The sequence below is a fragment of the Squalius cephalus genome (assembly GCF_949319135.1).
Source record: "Squalius cephalus genome assembly, chromosome: 22".
NCBI classification, from domain to species: Eukaryota; Metazoa; Chordata; class Actinopteri; order Cypriniformes; family Leuciscidae; genus Squalius; species Squalius cephalus.
The window spans coordinates 6,522,886-6,543,388 of NC_137143.1; the positions used below are offsets into that span (position 1 = coordinate 6,522,886).

At 37.9% G+C, this 20,503-nt stretch overlaps 1 protein-coding gene across 2 annotated transcripts in view; it reads left to right on the top strand.

Moving 5' to 3' along the window:
- ptprga (protein tyrosine phosphatase receptor type Ga) overlaps window positions 1-20,503 on the top strand; it is a 256,101-nt gene that overhangs the window by 228,422 nt on the left and 7,176 nt on the right. For both annotated transcript variants that reach the window (XM_079857645.1, XM_079857646.1), the window contains exons 14-26: window positions 2,276-2,367; window positions 7,795-7,886; window positions 12,185-12,281; window positions 13,090-13,172; window positions 13,258-13,392; window positions 13,491-13,625; window positions 17,264-17,436; window positions 17,526-17,661; window positions 17,739-17,885; window positions 18,590-18,683; window positions 19,011-19,087; window positions 19,501-19,629; window positions 19,848-19,994. In XM_079857645.1, coding sequence (XP_079713771.1) covers window positions 2,276-2,367; window positions 7,795-7,886; window positions 12,185-12,281; window positions 13,090-13,172; window positions 13,258-13,392; window positions 13,491-13,625; window positions 17,264-17,436; window positions 17,526-17,661; window positions 17,739-17,885; window positions 18,590-18,683; window positions 19,011-19,087; window positions 19,501-19,629; window positions 19,848-19,994 — 1,537 coding nt within the window. The remainder of the gene's footprint in view (window positions 1-2,275; window positions 2,368-7,794; window positions 7,887-12,184; window positions 12,282-13,089; window positions 13,173-13,257; window positions 13,393-13,490; window positions 13,626-17,263; window positions 17,437-17,525; window positions 17,662-17,738; window positions 17,886-18,589; window positions 18,684-19,010; window positions 19,088-19,500; window positions 19,630-19,847; window positions 19,995-20,503) is intronic.

A 20,503-nucleotide genomic window follows, 5' to 3' on the forward strand; every position in this document is an offset into this window, starting at 1 on the left:
TGTTGCCTACACCGTGTTATCCTCTTTTTAAAATTTGCACCCTGTTGACTTCAATGGGGCAAGTTTTAAACCTGCTTTTAGCCTCTTAACATCCTTGATGTGTCCTTACAAGTGCACAGCCATGTTGAGTGATTCCTTCAGAGTGAACACGGTGAATCTGACTGCAGTAGATGTGAAAGATATGAATAAAAATGATGTTAATTCAGCCCGCGCACATACCTGTATTTACTTCCTGTTTTCGGTCGAAGTCCACAGTAGTCGATTGTCGAGTTCACGCTCATGGGTTTATGTACCTATGATCACGCGCGTGAACTCGACAATCGACTACTTTGGACTTCGACCGAAAACAGGAAGTAAATACAAGTATGTGCGCTGGCTGAACCGGAGTTCTCCTTTAAAATTACTAACTGGGAATAAATACAAATTTAAAACTGAATGCAGACTAAAACTAAAATGTAAATAGTAATAAAAAAATAAAAGCACATAGCAAAATTGCTAAAAATTAAACCAAATTTTTATTGAAAATATATATAAAAAAAGAATAGATACAAAAATAAAAGCTAATTCAAAATGTTAATAAGAACTATAATAGTATAGAATTTTTACAAAAATAACACAACATCACACAAAGTTACTGCATGGCTTCACAAGACTTGGACTATAGTGTATGAGTTTTATGGACTAATTTAATTGTGCTTTTTGTCTTTTTTGGAGCTTAAGAGTTAAGAATTGACTTCACAAATTCATAAAAAATCCACTTGAACAGAAGAAATTCGTAAGGGTTTTGAACAAGATGTTTATGGTATTCTTCATTCTCTTGGACAGAAAGAAGAGTTAAGAGTTCAATACAAGAATGGAGTAGTTGGACACAAAGGAGTGTCCATCTGGAAGGGTGTGTGTGTGTTTTCAGAGGGAAGGGCAGCAGGTGTCTGTGGTTTATCAGATCAGTTGTGGACTGATCTGGGATCAGCGAACTGTTCACGTCTGACCCCAGCAGCTCTAGCTCTTGTGTAAAGCCCTGTGCATGTGATGCGTCAGGACCAGCCCTCTCTCCACCCCCTCTCTCTCTTCACACACTCATGGCTCTGTTTGCTCAGCGGCAGCATGCGGAGCCTACAGTCACTCACCTCTCCTAAAATCCCTCGTTCTTTGCAGGGATGAACAGCTTATGTTCTCTGCTGTGCATCAAGTACAGGTAGGACAGACGAGACTCCCGCTGGCTTATCGGGTTGACGTCCAAAACTTCGAGTTTTTGTAACTTTAAAACAACCTTCTCCTGTTGTCCTTCTCTTTCTGTTTGTTTTATTTTTACTGGATGGGGATTTAGTTTTTTACCTGCTTATCTATTCTCTTGCAAAGTGAAAGAAAGAGGTAAAACCAGTTTACGACTCTCAAACTTGAAACAACTGCCAATAATTCATCCTGACAGTCTGGGTTTCTATGTTTACCTTGTTATCTGGTGTGTTTTGTTCTAAATGGACTTCATACAGACGGGTTATAGACATTTAGTTTGAAAATGTTTGATAGACGTTTAGTTTGATAGAAAATGTTTCATGGATTTTGGGAGTAAAAAAGTGTGGGTTTTGCAGACAAAATTGTCAAAATTAGTAGACAGTATTATTTAATTTATTTATTTGCATTCATTAATTTATTCATTTAATTCATTATAATTATATAAAATAATAATTTGATATTTTATTATGATAAAATTGTTAAATATGAAAATTGTATTAAAATATTGTGTTTGATCATTGTAAATAATAATAATAATAAAAAAATTAAATGGTTTATTTTATGTGGAGAGTTTGGGGTAGCCTGTCCAAATCTCTATGACTTTCTTTCTTACATGGAACACAAAAGGGGAAGTTGTGTCTCAGAATGTTCAAGCTTGCTATGCACTACTATAGAAATACATAAAAGTATGACTAAAAAATAACTTTTTGCATTTCACAGTAGTATATATAGGTTTGTACTGTAAACACATGAGAGTGAGAAAATGATAAGATTTGCATTTTTGTGAGCTATTTCTTTAAGCAAGCATGTGCATTGAGGCTCTAGTGTTTGAAGTGTGGGGCTCTAATCTATGTTGTGAGTGTTTGATTTGTTCTTTAAAAAGAGGGTTCAAAGTTCATCTTGATCCTGTTATACGTACCCAACAGACTGTGTGTTTACTCTGGTGGGGATTGTCACCTAAACCGCACCTCCTGGAGACATTAAAGCAGCGCTGAACGGCCGTTACGTCACTTGACCGTCTCTCCTTGTCTCTCTTCCACAGGAGGTGTTTCCAAACGGCTCATTTCTACGTTGAAGACAGCAACTCACCCAGAGTTGTGCCCAATGAGAGCATCCCAGTCATCCCTATCCCAGGTAGGTGTCATCTAACAGATCTCAGATCAGTCAAACGCTTTGATATGACCTAAAGATACAGTCCACTGTGATCCAATTACATAAGGAAGAATTCATAGATAACAGGTGGTTTGATATGATCTAATGTCAATATGATGAAACAAAACATTGTAAGTGTATGCCTTTCTTTCTTACCTATTGCATTATAGGTAAAAGGTTGGATTACATACGATTTTTAACAGTGCCAAGATTCAACAAACTGTGGCTGTCGTCTTAGCATATGTGTGTTTGTGTGGAATAGACCTTATCTCTGTGTTCTCTAAAGACTGTTATTCTGTGCGATTAGTGTGGAATCTAAAAATCAATTTCTGCATTGATTTTGACATGAAGTGGCTATAATGAAGTTTTCAGCTTCTGGGAAACAGGGAGGAAACCAGCTGTGTTCACAAGCATGAGGCGTTGGGCATAGCGCCACCTTGTGGTTGATTTCATCAATATTTTCTCTTTCTTATTGTATGGTACTTGCAGTTGCACTTTTACAATTTGAACGAACTCCTAGCCTACTAAATAGTAGACTTCCTCTCACATCATGTGCTGTAGAATGATATGTCAAATCCTTTAACTTTCTATTCTAAGTGTTAATTTTTACATGGTGGTCAATAAAATGGGTAAAAAAAATCCCATAGACTTGCATTCAAGGAACTACCCAATCTATATCTACTTATTATAATTATATTATAAACTTGGGTGCGGTTCGTTTGACTTGGGACAGTAAACAACCACCCTGAACACCCTAGCACTGCCTAAAGGCCAATTCACTCCACACAGACAAACACCAACAAACATGTTTGTTGGGTTTTGTCAGATCAGTGTGTTACCCCTGTCGGCGTCTGTCGGCGTTGGTCGGGGTTAGTTTTCGCCCGACTAAACATGTTTGGTTTGTTGGTGTCTGTTGGGACAGTGTGAACATGACAGATATTTTTCATAAAATCCTAAATCCAACGGCAAACTTGTTTGCTGGCGTTTGTCTGTGTGGTGTGATTGGCCTTCAACCATCAACAACACCCCAGAAACCACCTAGCAACACCCTAGTAGTCGCCAATATCACCTGAGCAACAACCTGGCTAGCAAAGCCCTAGCAACCTCCTAGTAATGTCCTGACAACCATCTGGAGCTACCCATGATACCCTACAGTAACAGCCTAGAAATGCCCTGACGACCACCCAAAAGTCCCTAACAACCACCAACAATGCACAAGCAACTACCTGGGTAGCAACGCCCTGACAACCCCTGAGCAATGTCCCGACAACCACTCATAACTACTCACGGCTCCCTAGCAATACCCTAGCACCCACTCATGACACTCCAGCAACTACCAAGCTAGGACCTAACAACCATCCTCAGCTCCCCATCAATACTCTGTCAACCAACCACAACAATGCCTAGCAAATGCCTAGCTAGCAACGCCCTGGCAACCAACTAGAAATGTCCTGACATCTACCCATGGCACCCTGTCAACCACCCATAACACTCAAGCAACCACCAAGCAAAGACATAGCAGCCACTCACAGCACCTTATCAACACCCTGGAAACCATCCACGACTCCCTATGAATGTCCTAGCAACCACTCGCAACAGACCCTGGCAACCATCCTCCCCATCCTTGCATCATGGCTGTGTGTTTTGCGCAGGTATGCACCGAAATGAAAATGTTGGCCAATACCAATAACCGATCATTCTTTATATTTGGAAGTCGATAACTGATATACTGGCCGATAAATCTAAATCCAATTTTTTTTTACAAAAACAAGTCTCACCTTTAAAAGCCATGTCCCAAGCACACAATTATAATGTTCTCATTATAATTGTATGTAGCCTATATGACAGACTTGTGCTGCACATGTTGCACTTAACTGTATTTTCCTTCCTGAACTGTAGATTCCATTCATATTTCAAGCAATTCAAAACCATCATGGCAAACAGTGCGCATCTGAAGTGTCGATATGGTGGCTGATATATCGTGCATCCCTAGTAAGCACGACTCTTTTCTGTAACTACATAAGTCTAGCTGCTTTACCCATAACACTCAATGGTTGGGAATTTTGGAATGGAGTTTCCTGTTTTTAAGAAAAGATTTTCTGGAATGGCTGGTGTCATGTTTACTGTAAGCTGGATTGGCGGAGTGTGAGCTACATTGAAGAGTTTGTTGAATATAGACAAAGTAGATGTTTTGAGAGAGCTGTTTGAGGATATGTGGTCTTGTTAGGTTTGTGCAGGGACTCTGCGGTTACCAGAGAAGAAAAGTGTTGTTTATCTGGTCCATCTGCATGTACCCACACACTTTTACATGCATACCCATTAACCATTAAGGTTAGGAGCCAAGAAAATGGCTTCATCTGAGTCTATCTCACTTTGGCTCATTGCCTTTGTGTGTGTGTGTGTGTGTGTGGGTGTGGGTGGACAGTATGTGTCCAATCCAGGTCCGGGTTAGTCAGTGTAGTGGAACCCAGATCTTAATGCAACGAGAGCCATTGATTTGCTCGGGCTTTCCCATAAGCACTTCATTGGAACCAATTTTCATTGTTGTGTGGTGGCACGACTCACAATAACGTTGGCACTGTGCCCTCAATCCAATTTAGGCATCTGTGTTCCAGCTTGGCGAGGACTGGCCTCTGTATTTTACAAAGATCCATTTAGTGCGGACAGCAGCCTCTCTCTCTCCGCTGGCTCCGGCTCATATGGCACTTCGAGTTCACTGTCCTTTCAAACATGGACGCTTTCCTGCTAAATAGAGCCTTCAGTTTCTGGCTGAATTTCCCAGTTTGTTTCTGGCGTCAATGGATGCCAAAATTTGTTTGTTAGCAGTATTCAGCTGTAGACACTTTAGGAAAAAGACAGAAGGTTCGTGAATCACCTTTATTAGTGTTAAAGGGATAGTTCACCCAAGAATGAAAATTAGCCCATGATTTACTCACCCTGGAGCCATCCTAGGTGTTTATGACTCTTCTTTCAGACGAATACAATCGGAGTTATATTAAAAATGTCCTGGCTCTTCCAAGCTTTATAATGGGAGTGAATGGGTATATTTGTTTGGAAGTCCATCAAAGCGCATCCATTCATGATTAAAGTGCTCCACGCATCTCCGGGTTAATAAAGGCCTTCTGAAGTGAAGCAATGTGATCGTGTAAGAAAAATATCCATATTTACAACTTTATAGACTAAAATAACTAGCTTCCAGTAGACGGACGCACGCAAGTCGACTTGCGCCAAAAGAGTAACTCTTGGCGATGTATGATGTAGGGTGTAGGAGTAGCGTAAGCTTTGGCGACTCTCGTCGTTCAAACAAACAGGGCTGGGCAACCGCGTTCGTCATTACGTTGTGCATCAAGTTCAAGTGTTACTCTTTCGCCGTAAATCGATGCGTACGGCCGTCTGCCGGAAGCTAGTTATTTTAGTCGATAAAGTTTTAAATATGGATATTTTTCTTACACAAACGCATCGCTTCACTTTAGAAGGCGTTTATTAACCCGCCAGAGCCGTGTGGAGCACTTTAATCACGGATGGATGCGCTTTGATGGACTTCCAAAATCGTATATGCCCATTGACTCCCATTATAAAGCTTGGAAGAGCCAGGGCATTTTTTAATATAACTCCGATTGTATTCGTCTGAAAGAAGAGGCAAATACACCTAGGATGGCTTCAGGGTGAGTAAATCATGGGCTAATTTTCATTTATCAATATGCACAGAGATATGGAGTAAAAGAGTGTTCACTTATCTTAGATGTTGATTTCAGATGCTTTCTGAAAGCTCGCTGCAGACTACTTACAGCTAACAGCAACACTACCGGTATTTGAATGTTGACCCGCAGCTCATTGGCTGCTGATAGAACATCAACCAATCAGCTGTGCTATGTAGATGATGATGCGATCGCTACCAAATAAATTAAGGACCTATCAGCCTGCGCCATCTTTAGTTTCATGCCAGAAGACGAGGAGTCAAACGAAAACAGTCTTTATTAAATCCAATAATAATGAGTTGAGTTAAAGGTGCTTTCATGCCATGTCGGAATTACCATAATTGCGGGATTCTGACTTGTAAAATGCATTCACGTCCTTACAGCTTGTCGGAGAGCTACCACATGACCACTGAGTCACCTGACCTCTGCAGTTTCATTTTGGTTTTGCCACTGAAACTCATAATTTGAGTCAGAGGACATAAACAGTTCTGAGTTGAACGTCACATGTGGTCATCTTGTAATTACGGTAATTACAACATGATGTGAAAGCAGCATAAGAAGATAATAAGAAATGTTTCTTGAGCAGCGAATCAGCATATTAGAATGATTTCTGAAGGATCATGTGACACAGAAGACTGGAGTAATGATGCAGAAAATTCAGCTTTGCTATTACAGAAATAAATAATTTAAAAAATATATATTTTATTAGACAACAGTTATTAAAATTTTAATAATATTTTCTTAAAAATCTTTCCAACCCCAAGCTTTTAAACGGTTAGTGTATGTGATTATTTTTTTTATTTTAATTATGTTATTCTAAAAGGATTAAATAATTCAAATCACAACATTATTATATAAATTATTGACAATGTGATTGGTAATCATAGTCATTACATTTTTATTATATTTTAACTATAATAAATACATTTTAGTTGTTACTTTGTTATAACCAAATTAAAATGAAATGATGACAGGGTTTTTTTCTGTCTTGATTTGAGTTAAATTAGTTTTTACCGTGATGTGGGTGATGTGTGTATTTTTGGTATGTTTGTTTATTTTTCTCTTTACAGGCTTAATCATGTGTATTTAGACTCAAGACAGATTTGAGTGACAGTTTGTCGGCTTATTGGAGTGTGAATCCGGTCAGTTTTTTGTGGGGGTTTTCACCGTGACTGAAGTTGAACAGTCAACACATTGAGTTGTTGATTATCTTATCAGCAAGTAAACCAATTAAAGCACAGATGCTGTCGTTAAGAAGGATCAATGTGCCAGCACTGGAGACACTTGTATGCTACTTTTGCTGCCAGAACTGATAGTCAAATCTATTGTTGTAGTGCAGTTTTCAAAAATGTGACACTGCATAAAAAATATATATTTTTGCTAATATTATCTATGCCAAAAGTATTCCCTCAGTGTCAATCACAATTTGAAAATTGAAAATCTAAAATTTAATAAAAGGAAAAGCATTTAAGTTATTGTGTCATTTTATATAATTGTATAAAATATTGAATAACAATTATATTAATAATTGTATTTATTGGTAAATAATTTTTATTTGTTTTATCCAAAATAATGAACACTGAAAATGATAAACGATCAAAATGTTGTATATTTTTAACAGGCATACTAACTCCACTTTGATGGTAAGTCTTGTTTTCTAATGATAAGACAACAAAAGCGAAAATGCATCTCTTTTTTGTTTCTGTTTCAGATGATATGGAGGCCATCCCTGTTAAACAGTTTATCAAGCATGTATCAGAACTCTACTCCAACAACCAACACGGCTTCTCAGAAGATTTTGAGGTGAGATCTGCACACACACACTTTACAAGTGTGTCCCGTCTCTATAACTCTTCGCTCTCAGCAAACTCCCTCAGACTTTTGTAAACAGAGGTCCCGTCTCATGTGGTTCCTCGGCCTCGCTGCAGTGGTTCTGTTGACATGTTCTGGTGTGTGCCTGAGAACAGCTGGGCCGGGATCCCTCCGCAGATGTTGGTTTCTGGCAGGTGGCTGGACAGGACAAGCCAGTTGAACTCAGCCTGTGTGAGAATGAATTAGGCCATCTGAACGTTGGCATCTTTTTTCACACCGAGTTTGGACTCTCTCTGCTGTGTGTGTGTTAGTGCGGCGCGGAAGCCAGAAAACCACAACAACATTCTGTCCGACTAATGTGATGGCAGTTTGTACAAGGATGACTGGTAATTAGTTAACCATTGAGTCTTGGGCCACAGCGTCTGCTTGTGCTTTCAGTTGCACAGGTGAATATCAATGAACAATCTCAAATGTTTGGCAACCGATGATCGCCTGCAGGTCAGAGCTGTGCGCACACACACACACACACACACACACACATGCTGGGTTTATTGTGTCCTCTGTGGATCAGGATTCTGAAGTATCCTGATGTTCTGGAGGTCTTTTCTGCAGTAATAGCTTTGGCCGTGCCCACATTACTAAATTTTTGCTCAGATGTGTTTGCTGTTGCAGACAAATGTTTGAGGCCGTAGCCAAAATGTATTGTTTCACCAATCAAGGATGATTTAAGTATAAGCAGTTCAGCGATACAATCTGAGCCGGTCTTCAGCTGAAAGTATGCACCACTAACAGTACCTGCTTTTATTCATTTTTATTTATTTTACAAGCTTGCTTAATGATTTATTTATTCTTTCATTTCATTTTATTTTATAATAAATATTAAGATTATATGGGGCAAAAATACATTTTTTATTTGTATAATCGTATAAGTTATACTGATTTTGCTTGAATCTGTGGCCCGGCGAATTTTAAGTAGTTTAGTTCAAAGTTAATCTTATATTTAAAACCTAAAAAATAAAAAATATATTTTGGAAGTTTAGAAGTTACTTAACTTAACTTAACTTAACTTAACTTAATAAATTAAATTAAATTAAATTAAATTAAATTAAATTAAATTAAATTAAATTAAATTAAATTAAATTAAATTAAATTAAATTAAATTAAATTAAATTATTAATAGCTTGCTTTGATAGGTTGGAAAAACTCTTTAAGTGGTTTAGTTCAAAGTTAATCTTATAAATAAAACATTAAAAATTAAAACGATTATATATTCAAAAATTCATTTTGGAAGTTTAAATTAAATTAAATTAAATTAAAAGCATGTTTTGTTATGTTAGAAAAAAATCCCAATAATAGCAAAAATTTCCAAAAGATGGGAAAATGTCATTTCATAAACATTCATTTCTGACACTGATAAATTACACATAGCCAGCTGCTCGTTTTTGGTCAGTTCTCATGTTTTTTGTATGTTCGTGACAACTCAATTTTGCCACCTTCATTTTTCGAAACATATTTGTTTAATTATTCAAAATTGAATGACAGCCCTATTGTTTTTGCCACGCACCTGTTAGTAAATACAGTTGTCAGTCCAGAACACTGTGTGAATGTGGCTTATGTCTGTTGTGTTTGTCAAAATGGAAAGGAAAATCTTTGAATTTAGGTCTTCTACTTTCCCTCGTTCGGAGAAGAGAATGAGGGGAGGAGAGAAGGGGAGGTGTGTGGGTCACCAAGGTTCCTCTGAGGGCCTCACTTGGCTCCTTTGTTCCTCAGAAAGTGTATGCCTGCGCTCATGTGGGCTTGATGGACATTGGGAAGTGGTTCCAGGGGGGTTTCTGGTGCTGTTTCCCCTCAATGGATTCCTCTGTGGTTCCTGACCCCTCTCTCTCGCCTCCACTACTCGAGCAGAGAAGAAGAGGCAGGACAGCTGAGCCAAACCCCCTTTGGACGGAGCCCCCAGGCCCCTGACAAGTGGCTTTGTGCAACTGGGGCCGGAAAAAAAGAAGCAATGGCTGGGGTGGCAGTGATCATGGGAGCCAGGGAGGACAGGAGGGGTTTCGGCTTGGCCTGGACAGGCACAGGGATTATATGCGGCCCGGGCGTGAGGGTTTTTAGACGTGGGAGGGGGGAAGAAAACTGGCTCAAAGGGAAAAAAGGAAGAGGACACTTGGAGAAGTTTGGCATTCAGCTGAAAACGAGAGAAGAGTGAATGGAGAACATCAGAGAGGAAGATAGAGTCGCATGGAGGACATGCTTATTTCCTTTTATAGTTTTATTGTAGTTTTGTGTTTGTATTTATTTGGTCATTTAATTAGATTTAATGCTGTAAGACTCTTTAAAGACACCATAAAATCAATCATTTTATCTTTTCTAAAAATGTGATTGGTTCCTCAACCTCTTTTATGATAATATCAACTCTTTTAAGATGTTATTATTTAATTGATAGTTTTACTAAGATAAAATGACCAAATAATATAATAGCCTAACAACATAATAACTGTACAGCCAAATAGCTGTCTAGAAATTATTTTATTCTGCTGTTGTAGGTCATACAGCCTTTCACATGTCTTAGCAACAAAACACAACTTCATTTTATTCCGGTCAGTGTTAAATGGCAAATAATGAATAAGCTAAATATGTTTAGTTCCCAAAACACTCTCAGAACCTTCCCAAATTTTTAAAGAGGTCATGACATGGATTTGATTATTTTTATATATTCATTGAGGTGCACTTATAATGTTAATAAACGAAAGATGGATGGATGGACGTCAATAATCAATACTATACAAACAATGTCTTGTTTTTGCTCATATGGAGGATTGAATTAATATGTAAGATTGAATTTGTTCATTAAGATTTCCTAGAACGTACCTATAACTGTACCACAGTAACCCCTCTGCACCAGACACTGATTCAATTATTCCAAATAAAAATGACTTTAACCCATTCTAGAGTTTTTGAAATAGGACATTGATTCACAGACATCAAAAAATGAATAAACAAATATTTGATATTTACTAAGATAACATTACATTCATTTCTTGACACTGAATTGTACAGTTTAGCATTGACATGGACAAAAACGTCTCTGTTATCTTGATGTTCTCTTCATGTTAACCAGTGAGACACTGTACATCGAGATTGACCCAGCAGGCTTGATGTTTACTTGTTTTGCATTCAGATAATGGAAAGCGCACTTTTCATCATCCAATCAATTCCCAATGTAACTTTTTTCTTGTTGAATACTTTTTCACTTAAGGAAGTAAAATGGGTTAGTTAATGGGTTGTTCACGATGACTTAAAAGAAAAAAAAACTCACGTAATACCACCAGCATCACATATGACATCACAGGTCACATGTATAGAATTGACGGTGGTGGACCATCCTCACATAAATGCTGACTTTATCCCGTGACCTTGTGTGAAGTAGCAGCTCTTCTCAGAATGTGAGCGGGGTTAGTTCAGGTGCAGGTAACCAGAAACCACACAGGTGTGTGTGTGTGTGTGCAGATGAGAGAGTTATTGAAAACAGCCCCTGGCAGATTTGTGGTTTTAAACGACCGTGTCCACACACCCTCCAAACGCAATACAAACACACATCCAACTAATGCACACGCAGCCAATTCTTGTTTTCAAGTATGTCACTTAAATGTCAAGGTTTTTGTTGTTAACAGTTGTGTCATGTGTTCGTGTGTTTATTGAGAGATCTGTTAACAGCCTCAGGATGTTAGCAGTGCTGAACCTGCTGTACATGATACCTGCAAACTGGAGAGAATTTGTGTAAATGCACAGTAATTGTATGTCACATGTAACAAGGTTTGAATATCATTGTATTAGATAACAAACTGTAAAAGCAAATTATAAAAACAATTTATATACTGTTCAAAATGATTCCAAAAAGTATTTGATCACTTTTAGGTTCATGTAGTTGTTAATGTGATGAACTACATCATCTACATCCATTTTATTAGATGAATCATTTGTTATCGCTTGTTAAGCATCTGATGAATGAATGCATGTAAATGTAAATGTAAACTTCACCGGTGGTAACTCTGCTTGTACATCTATGTGAACTTGAGGAACACTGAAAATCACCTTTTCTGTAAAAAAAAAAAAGAAACAGAAAAAGCTTAAAGGATCATTTGTTTGCAGATGCCACTTGGTTTGAGTACTGGGGAAAATTACATTTCTTTCTTTCCTGCTCTGTATATGTCATGTGTATGAAAAGGAGTTTTTTGTATGATGAAATTAAATGAAATGTATGATGTCTTGTGTGTGTGTGTGTGTTGTAGGAAGTGCAGCGCTGCACAGCAGATATGAAGATCACATCAGAACACTCCAATCATCCTGACAACAAGCACAAAAACAGATACATCAACATCATAGCCTGTGAGTCTCTTTCTATGCTAGGGGTCCAAAAGTCTGAGACCTCCTGTGAAAATTCTTCTATCTTCATCTCGCTTTTTTTTTTTCTTTACAAATTATATTATAGCAGGGATGCATTAAATTGATCTAAAATGACGGTAAAGACATTTATAATAATAATAATAATAACCTTTATTTTCTATAGCGCCTTTAAATGTACATCTCAAAGCGCTGTACAGAAACAATTAAAACAACAAAAATACAGCACACAAAGAGACATAATACACTGTAAAATAAACATAAAAGACAATAAATCAATTAAAAGCAAACCTAAAAAAATGAGTTTTAAGCTGTGATTTGAAAATACCAAAAGATTTAGCTTTGTTTAACATTGATAATAATCAGAAATGTTTCTTGAGCAGCAAATCAGCATATTAGAATGATTTCTGAAGGATCATGTGACACTGAAGACTGGAGTAATGATGCTGAAAATTCAGCTTTGCATCACAAGAATACATACATTTTAAAATAGAAAACAGTAATATGTCAAAATATCATTGTTTTTTACTGTGCTTTTGATCAAATTAAACTTAAGAGATTTCTTTGCTTTAATGACAGCAGCTGCATGAACTAAAAGAAACAGTGATCTTGTTATCTTACATATTTTGAGAATGTTTCAGGTGAGCATTTTGTGCTTCATTGGAGGCAATATTTTGTCATAATGTTTCCACAGTTGTTTGCATGTTTGAATTGCAGATTTTGATTGTGGTCTCAGACTGTAGGTCAGACATCAGACGTGTCTCTCACTGTCCATCTCTCTTTCTTCCTCCAGACGACCACAGTCGAGTGAAGCTCAGGCCTCTGGCGGGCAAAGACTCCAAACACAGTGACTACATCAATGCCAACTATGTGGATGTGAGTGATGTCTGCAGATGTGAGGGCTTCAGTATGAATAATAACTTGACTGTGATGTATATTTCTGTATCTCTCTCCTCTGCAGGGCTACAATAAACCCAAGGCCTACGTCGCAGCTCAGGGTCCTCTCAAATCCACGTTTGAAGACTTCTGGCGGATGGTGTGGGAACAGAACACCGGCATTATAGTCATGATCACTAACCTGGTGGAGAAAGGCAGAGTGAGTTATGACAACCATTACAATTTCTGAATCATCGAACAATCATTCGTTTCATAAGGCCTCTTTAAACTTATCCCCTTTTCGTGTGCATCTCACAGAGAAAATGCGACCAGTATTGGCCAACAGAGAACAGTGAAGAATATGGTAATATTGTGGTGACGCTGAAGAGAACCAAAGTTATGGCGTGCTACACACTCCGCATCTTCACTATCAGAAACACCAAAGTAAAGAAGGTAACCGTTTTTTAATCTCGCTACTTAAACCAAAAAACACATTGAAAATGGATCATTCAACAAAATGGGTGCCATTATTTACTACGAATGTGTTAAAAAATCACTTTAGCAATGAATAGCTGATAACAACTTTTGGTTAATTGGTTAATATTGACCATTTTTTAAACACGTGAACAGTATTTGTTTATTATTTTTTTACCTTTCCCCACCCATGTATTTCCAACCTCTCCTTGTTCTATTAGCCAATACTCAATTTGATGAACATAAAATGGAAATACATAGGTTGACAGACCAGGTACATTTACATTACATTTACAAATGATGAGAGCAATAGAAACAATTAAACTAACAATAGGACAACAATATGCAAGTGCTGTGACGCAGTATACGTACATTATTAGGGGCCAAGCACCGAAGGTGCGGAGGCACCTATTGTATCTGTTCCCGTTCTTCTTATTATTCTGCCGTTTCTTCCGACTGGGTGTCTATGGCAGCCCATAGAACCGCTTGCGGGAAAGTTATGAAATTTGGCACACTGATAGAGAACAGTCCAACCTGTCACCATAGCAAATTGGGTGTCTTAAAACAAATCCCTCTAGCGCCACCAACTGTCCAAAGTTGCACTCATGTTTATGCTAATAACTTTTGAACCACAAGGGCTAGAAACAAAATTATTTTTTCACCTGATTCCTTAGCTCAAGATGATTCGAATGCACCATATGACGTCATTTTCCGCCATGGAGATTTTTCCGCCATTTTGAATTTTCCAAAAAACCTACTTTTTCGAACTCCTCCTAGGCCGTTGCTCCGATTTTCACGAAAATTGAACCAGATCATCTCCAGACTGTGTTGACAAAAAGTTATGGAGTTGAATTCAAGTTGATTCGCTTAACCGTTTTCGAATACCATGCAAACAAATTTTACGTAGCGCTTGCGAAAACAGACACAAGCCTGTATCTCCGCAACGCTTTATCGTATTCAGACCAAACTTGGTACATATCATCATAAGCATGACCTGAGGCTACATGCTGCGTTTCCGCGCAGCGCCACCTAGTGGTCCGGAGATATGAAAAATGGCTGTTTTTGCTTATAACTTCTGAATGGTTTGTCCAAAAATCATGAAAGTTGTCTCGTTAGATTCAGGGTGTCATGCTGAGTCAAATGATATCCAATTTTCCCAGATCAGCCATTTTGGATGTCGGCCATTTTGAATTTAGTGCAAAAATGCTCTATTTTAAGAACGCATTAACGGATTGTTGCGAAACTTGGTATGGGTCATCAGAACGATGCCCTGAAGGAGCATGAGTGCCACCTAGTGGTCAAAAGTTATAACAAAATTTCCAAAAATGCGAATAACTTTTGAATAAATCTGGCTATTGTAAAGTCACTGGTCTTAATAGATTCCTTGGGTCAAGGCGAGAACATAGATACCAAGTTTTCCTTATTTGGCCGAACTTCCTGTCCGCCATCTTGATTTTCATTCAAAACCTACTTTTCGAACTCCTCCTAGACCGTTTGTCCGATTTTCACCAAAATCGAATCGTATCAGCTCCAGATGGTGTCGACTAAAAGTTATGGATTTCGTGTCGATAGACGAAACTGTTTTCGTATAGCGCAGCAGCAAAGTTGAGGCATGATGCCAAAAAGACTATTCAGGCTTTATCTCTGCAATGCCTTGACATATTGATGCCAAACTTGTCTCATTGTTGCAGTTGGTCTGACACGTCTTGTCGTCTTGTTCTGCTTGGCCCCGATAATTGCTGCTTGCAGCTATATTTATTTATTTTTTTTTATTTTTTTTTAACCGAATGCAATGATTAGAAGAAATTTTGTTGGTCCTGAGACTTCCACAGAAGATATATGTATTTTTTTTATATCTAGACCACTTCCATTATTGGTTGCTATCAGGTTGTGAGAGTTTCAGCCAGTATAACAAAAAGCTTTCATGAAAAACATTGCCTACCCTTACATTTAAACACTGAAAACCTTGTTACCATGATTTAGTATCTATGAAGCACCTTATAGTTTCACAAGTTTGACCACAAGACTTGTTGGTTAAATGTGTGTTAAATTAAACTGTTTTGATTTGTTTTTCCTTCATGAGGGGAGTTCCTTCAATTAAAATAAATTTAGCTTGAGATGGTACAATGTGTCATATCACTTGTTTCTTCTTTGGACTTTTATGTATTTAGTGTTTGATATATAGTTTGATAAACTGTTTTTTCGGGGTTCCCCATATTAGTCCCTCATTGTTCTCACCTGTGTCTTGTTAATCTAGGTCCCTGTGTATATAAGCCCCAGTGTTTGGTGTGTTGGGTTGTCAGTTGTTTGTTGTGTTCCTGCCCTTTGTGTTCCTTGGTTCCTGTTTGCTTTGCTTGTTAAATATCCTGCATTAGTTCCTCTTCTCCTCATGCCTTCCTTGCTCCCCGGTACACAATGCCATTTATTATCACTTCAAAACAATCTTTGTTGATTATTCAGATATATATATTTTTATAAACATACATTTTAAAATCACCTCATCAAACTGGAAAAGGCACTCATTTAATAGAATGATCCATAAAGTAATTATGCATGGTTTGACCTGCTTTCCTTTACCTGTGTGAAGGATTGTGGCACGGTTGAGGATTAAAAGCCAGAGAGAAAAGTCTTAAGGAGCTTATGCGAGGTCCTGGCCTTCACAGCGTCAGTGAGAGTGATCTGCTTTCTCTGTAAATCTCTTTCATAATACGCAGAGCCACAGCAAGGCCATCGGTGGCAAAGAAATAAGGCTCTTTTTATAGCAGCATGTTAGATTTGAGTTTAGGTGCCAACTTTTTTATGTGACAAGGAAAAATGCATGTATGGTAATGTATGGTTTTAAAAAAGCTTCTGTACAATAGTATCACACATCAGTGCTGCAAGTTTGAATGTCAACAAGTTTGAATGTTTTGAAATTGTGATTTATACATCATCTGAAAGCTGAATAAATAAGCTTTCCATTGATGCATGGTTTGTTAGGATAGGACAATATTGATATTTGAAAATCTGGAATCTGAGGGTGCAAAATAAAATCGAAAAATTGAGAAAATCACCTTTAAAGTTGTCCATTTATGTTCACTATTGTGCTGCATTTACTCACAAAAATAAATGTTTTATATATTTACGGTAGGAAATTTACTAAACATCTTCATGGAACATGATCTTTACTTAGTATCCTAATAATTTTTTGCATAAAAGAAAAATGTTTACAATGTTTTGGCTATTGCCACAAATATACCCATGCAACTTGTGACTGGTTTTGTGATCCAGGGTCACATATGGTTATTAATCGGGTGTTTGTGTGTCAGATACAATTGCGCAAAAGCATCCTTTTTTGGGTTGTTTTGCTTTGCTTTGTTTATGTTTTGCTTTGTTTTGTTTTACTTTGTTTGTTTGTTTGTTTGTTTTTTGCTTTGTTTGTTTTTTTACTTTGTTTATTGTTTTGCTTTTTGTCTTGGGGATTTTTTTTTTTTTTTTTTGCTTTTTGTGTCTTGATTTGTTTTGTTTCTTGTTTTGGTTTATTTTAGAAATAGCAGACGTCTGTGTTCTTCTTCTTTGTCCTTTTATGCTGAAGAGTCACGTGTAGTTGTGAGACTTTCGTCTGTTTATGTTTGCAGGGTCAGAAGGGTAACACTAAGGGCCGTCAGAGTGAGAGAACAGTTCTGCAGTATCACTACACTCAGTGGCCGGATATGGGTGTCCCTGAGTACACGTTACCTGTGCTCACCTTCGTCAGGAAGTCCTCTGCCGCACAGACTCCAGAGATGGGCCCCATGCTTGTACACTGCAGGTAATACACACACACACACACACACTTCCACTGGATCATTTAATGGCTAAAGAGAGCAGTTTTACATATTATTAATGTGTTTTCCTCAGTGCTGGTGTGGGCAGGACAGGAACTTACATTGTGATTGACAGCATGCTACAACAGCTGAAGGATAAAGGCTCAGTCAATGTGCTGGGTTTCCTCAAACATATACGAACTCAGAGAAACTACCTGGTCCAAACGGAGGTGAGTCCCCAGTCCAAATCTGTCCTGTTTGTTTGTGTCATCTAGCATGTCTCTTAAGCGTGTCTCTGTGTGTTTAGGAGCAGTATATCTTCATCCACGATGCCTTGATGGAAGCCATTCTTGGTAAGGAAACAGAGGTGCCCTCCAGTCAGCTGCACAGTTACGTTAACAACATCCTGACGCCGGGCCCAGGGGCCAAAACACGACTAGAGAAGCAGTTCAAGGTGGGTACTATCTCTTTCCTTATGCAAAGTCATTTTGACAAGCAATTTCCATCCAAGCTGATTGCAGAACTGCTATGCGCGATACACTCTCAGCATATCAGAAGATATTGTTAATGCACATTTATGCGGAGAAGAATTTTGAATGAAATTGGTTCACGTTTATCGCTTAATACTTTATCATTTCATACCTGGTTTGCACACTGTGACTTACAGCCCAAGTCTGACAGGTTCTGTGTGGGTAAAATCTGTGATATGTGGTCTGCTTGAGTTTCATGAGTTTATAAAATGTTTTATTGAGCCTTGAAATTCTCACTTTTTATGGTTCTGTTTGGTTCGGCTTGACAACCTGAATATAAATCCTCATCATGTTTTCTGTGGTAGGCTACAACTGCAGGGCATATTTCCTTCCTGATGAGTTCCAAAGATTGGAATTGCAGTACTTTAATGTCATGAATCTTTTGTTTTGTTTGTTTTGTGTTTTAACGAAATATTTTGTTTTGTTAAAAATAAAAGGGTTCAGTTTTTTGTTTCATTTTGTGTTTTTTTCCTTGTTTTTTTTTTTATTGAGCCTTGAAATTCTCTCTGTTTATGGTACATAGACTGCAACTGGACATATTTCCTTCCTGTTGAATCCTAAAGGTCGGCTTTGTCTTATGTGATGTATTTGTGCTACTTTGAAAATATAATTTTTCCTTTATGTACAGTTGGTGACTCAGTGCAATGCAAGGTTCGTGGAGTGCTTCAGTGCTCAGAAAGAATGCAACAAAGAGAAGAACCGCAACTCTTCTGTTGTCCCATGTGAGTAACATAAACTAAAATATGTGAGACGATTAAGGTTTATTAGCATTAAAGCATCTGTCGCCACCTAAATATAATTGCACATCCAATTGATTTATTGTATATTGCTTATTGTGTGCTGTGGTGTCTGTGGCCATTTTCTTTTCTTTTTTATTCTTTTTCTCATACCATGGCCCTTTATGATAATTATCTCTACTAATATTCTAGTATCCAAATTGCAACACATATTACAAACCTGTGCTTGCAGCACTGTTTGAGCTAATGAGATCACATCCCTGACCTGCTCTCTTATTCTGCATCCTGATTGGCTGTTTTTGTCCCTCTCAGCGGAAAGAGCACGTGTTGGTCTCGCACCGTTGCCTGGAATGAAAGGCACTGATTACATCAATGCGTCTTATATAATGGTGAGTACTCGACACCCCCACTACAGTTAAACATTAACCTGTACTGGATTTCAAAATAGCACTCAGTGTTCTAGGAAAAACTGATCTGTTTCACGGCTGTAAGAATGAACATTTGATGTAATGTTGGTTTTATAGCACCTGTGCACTGGTTTTGTACACACTTTTTTTTTCAAATGGTACATAGAAAAGGGTTTATACATGGCTTAAAGATGACAGGTCAATGAGAAAACAGGCATTAGGGAATCAAACGCAAACTTCACATTGCAATTAAGCATTTTTAACTACTACTAAGCCCTAATGGTATTATTTAAGTGTCTGAAATCAAAATGAGTTGTATACTGCCTGTTGTATACTGAAAGCCAAAATAATTGATTGGTCCTTTTGTTTTTTGAACGTTTTCTTACTACTACTAGGGATACTACCGGAGCAATGAGTTCATCATTACCCAGCATCCCTTGCCTCACACCACTAAAGATTTCTGGAGGATGATCTGGGACCACAATGCTCAAATCATCGTCATGTTACCAGACAACCAGGGCCTGGTGGGTATTCAAGACCATCTGTAGAGTTCCCTGTTGCCTTGAGTGATGTCCTGCCTCTAAGGAGGGAAGCTCAAGTTAATGTTATAGACTGTGCTCCTCAAGGTCAGCTGATGTCTTATTGTGAGCGGTGAATTATGGGAATTGGTTGTAAGAGCACCAGTCTTTCTGAAAGTCTCTGATTACTCTGTGTTGATGCTCACTCACGTTTGTTCCCGCAGGCGGAGGATGAGTTTGTGTATTGGCCGAGTCGAGAGGAAGCCATGAACTGCGAGGCGTTTACAGTCACTCTTATCAGTAAAGACAGACTCTGTCTCTCCAATGAAGAGCAAATCATCATTCATGACTTCATCCTGGAGGCCACACAGGTCTGTCTTTGGAGGAAAAGATGTGGATTGAAACTATATAGAAAATATAAATTAGAATTGTATGTATTTCATCTAATATTATGTTACTGTATATAATATTATATTTATCATAAATATTGTTATAATATCATTAATTAATTATATTTAACTATAATTTATATTGAATAATTATTAATATGCACTACCTTTCAAAGTTTGTGTCTGTAAGATTGTTTAATGTTGTCTAAGGCCCTGTTTAACACCTGGTATTAAGATGCGTTTTGGTCGATTTCTAAGACTTCTGTCCTGATTTCATCGAGGGGAGGGTCTATGGTCTTTCGATGTAATGGACAAAAAAAGCGTGTGTAATTCACATATGAACGCGCCCTGAGACCACGGAAAAACATACGGAGAGCATCAGTTTTTGTTTCTGTTCTGAGCTGCAAGATCACGGCGAACGCTGTGAGTGTGTGTTAGAAATCAGGAATGGTGAGAGAACATTGTGCTTGGTACATTTTCATCTTCAAACC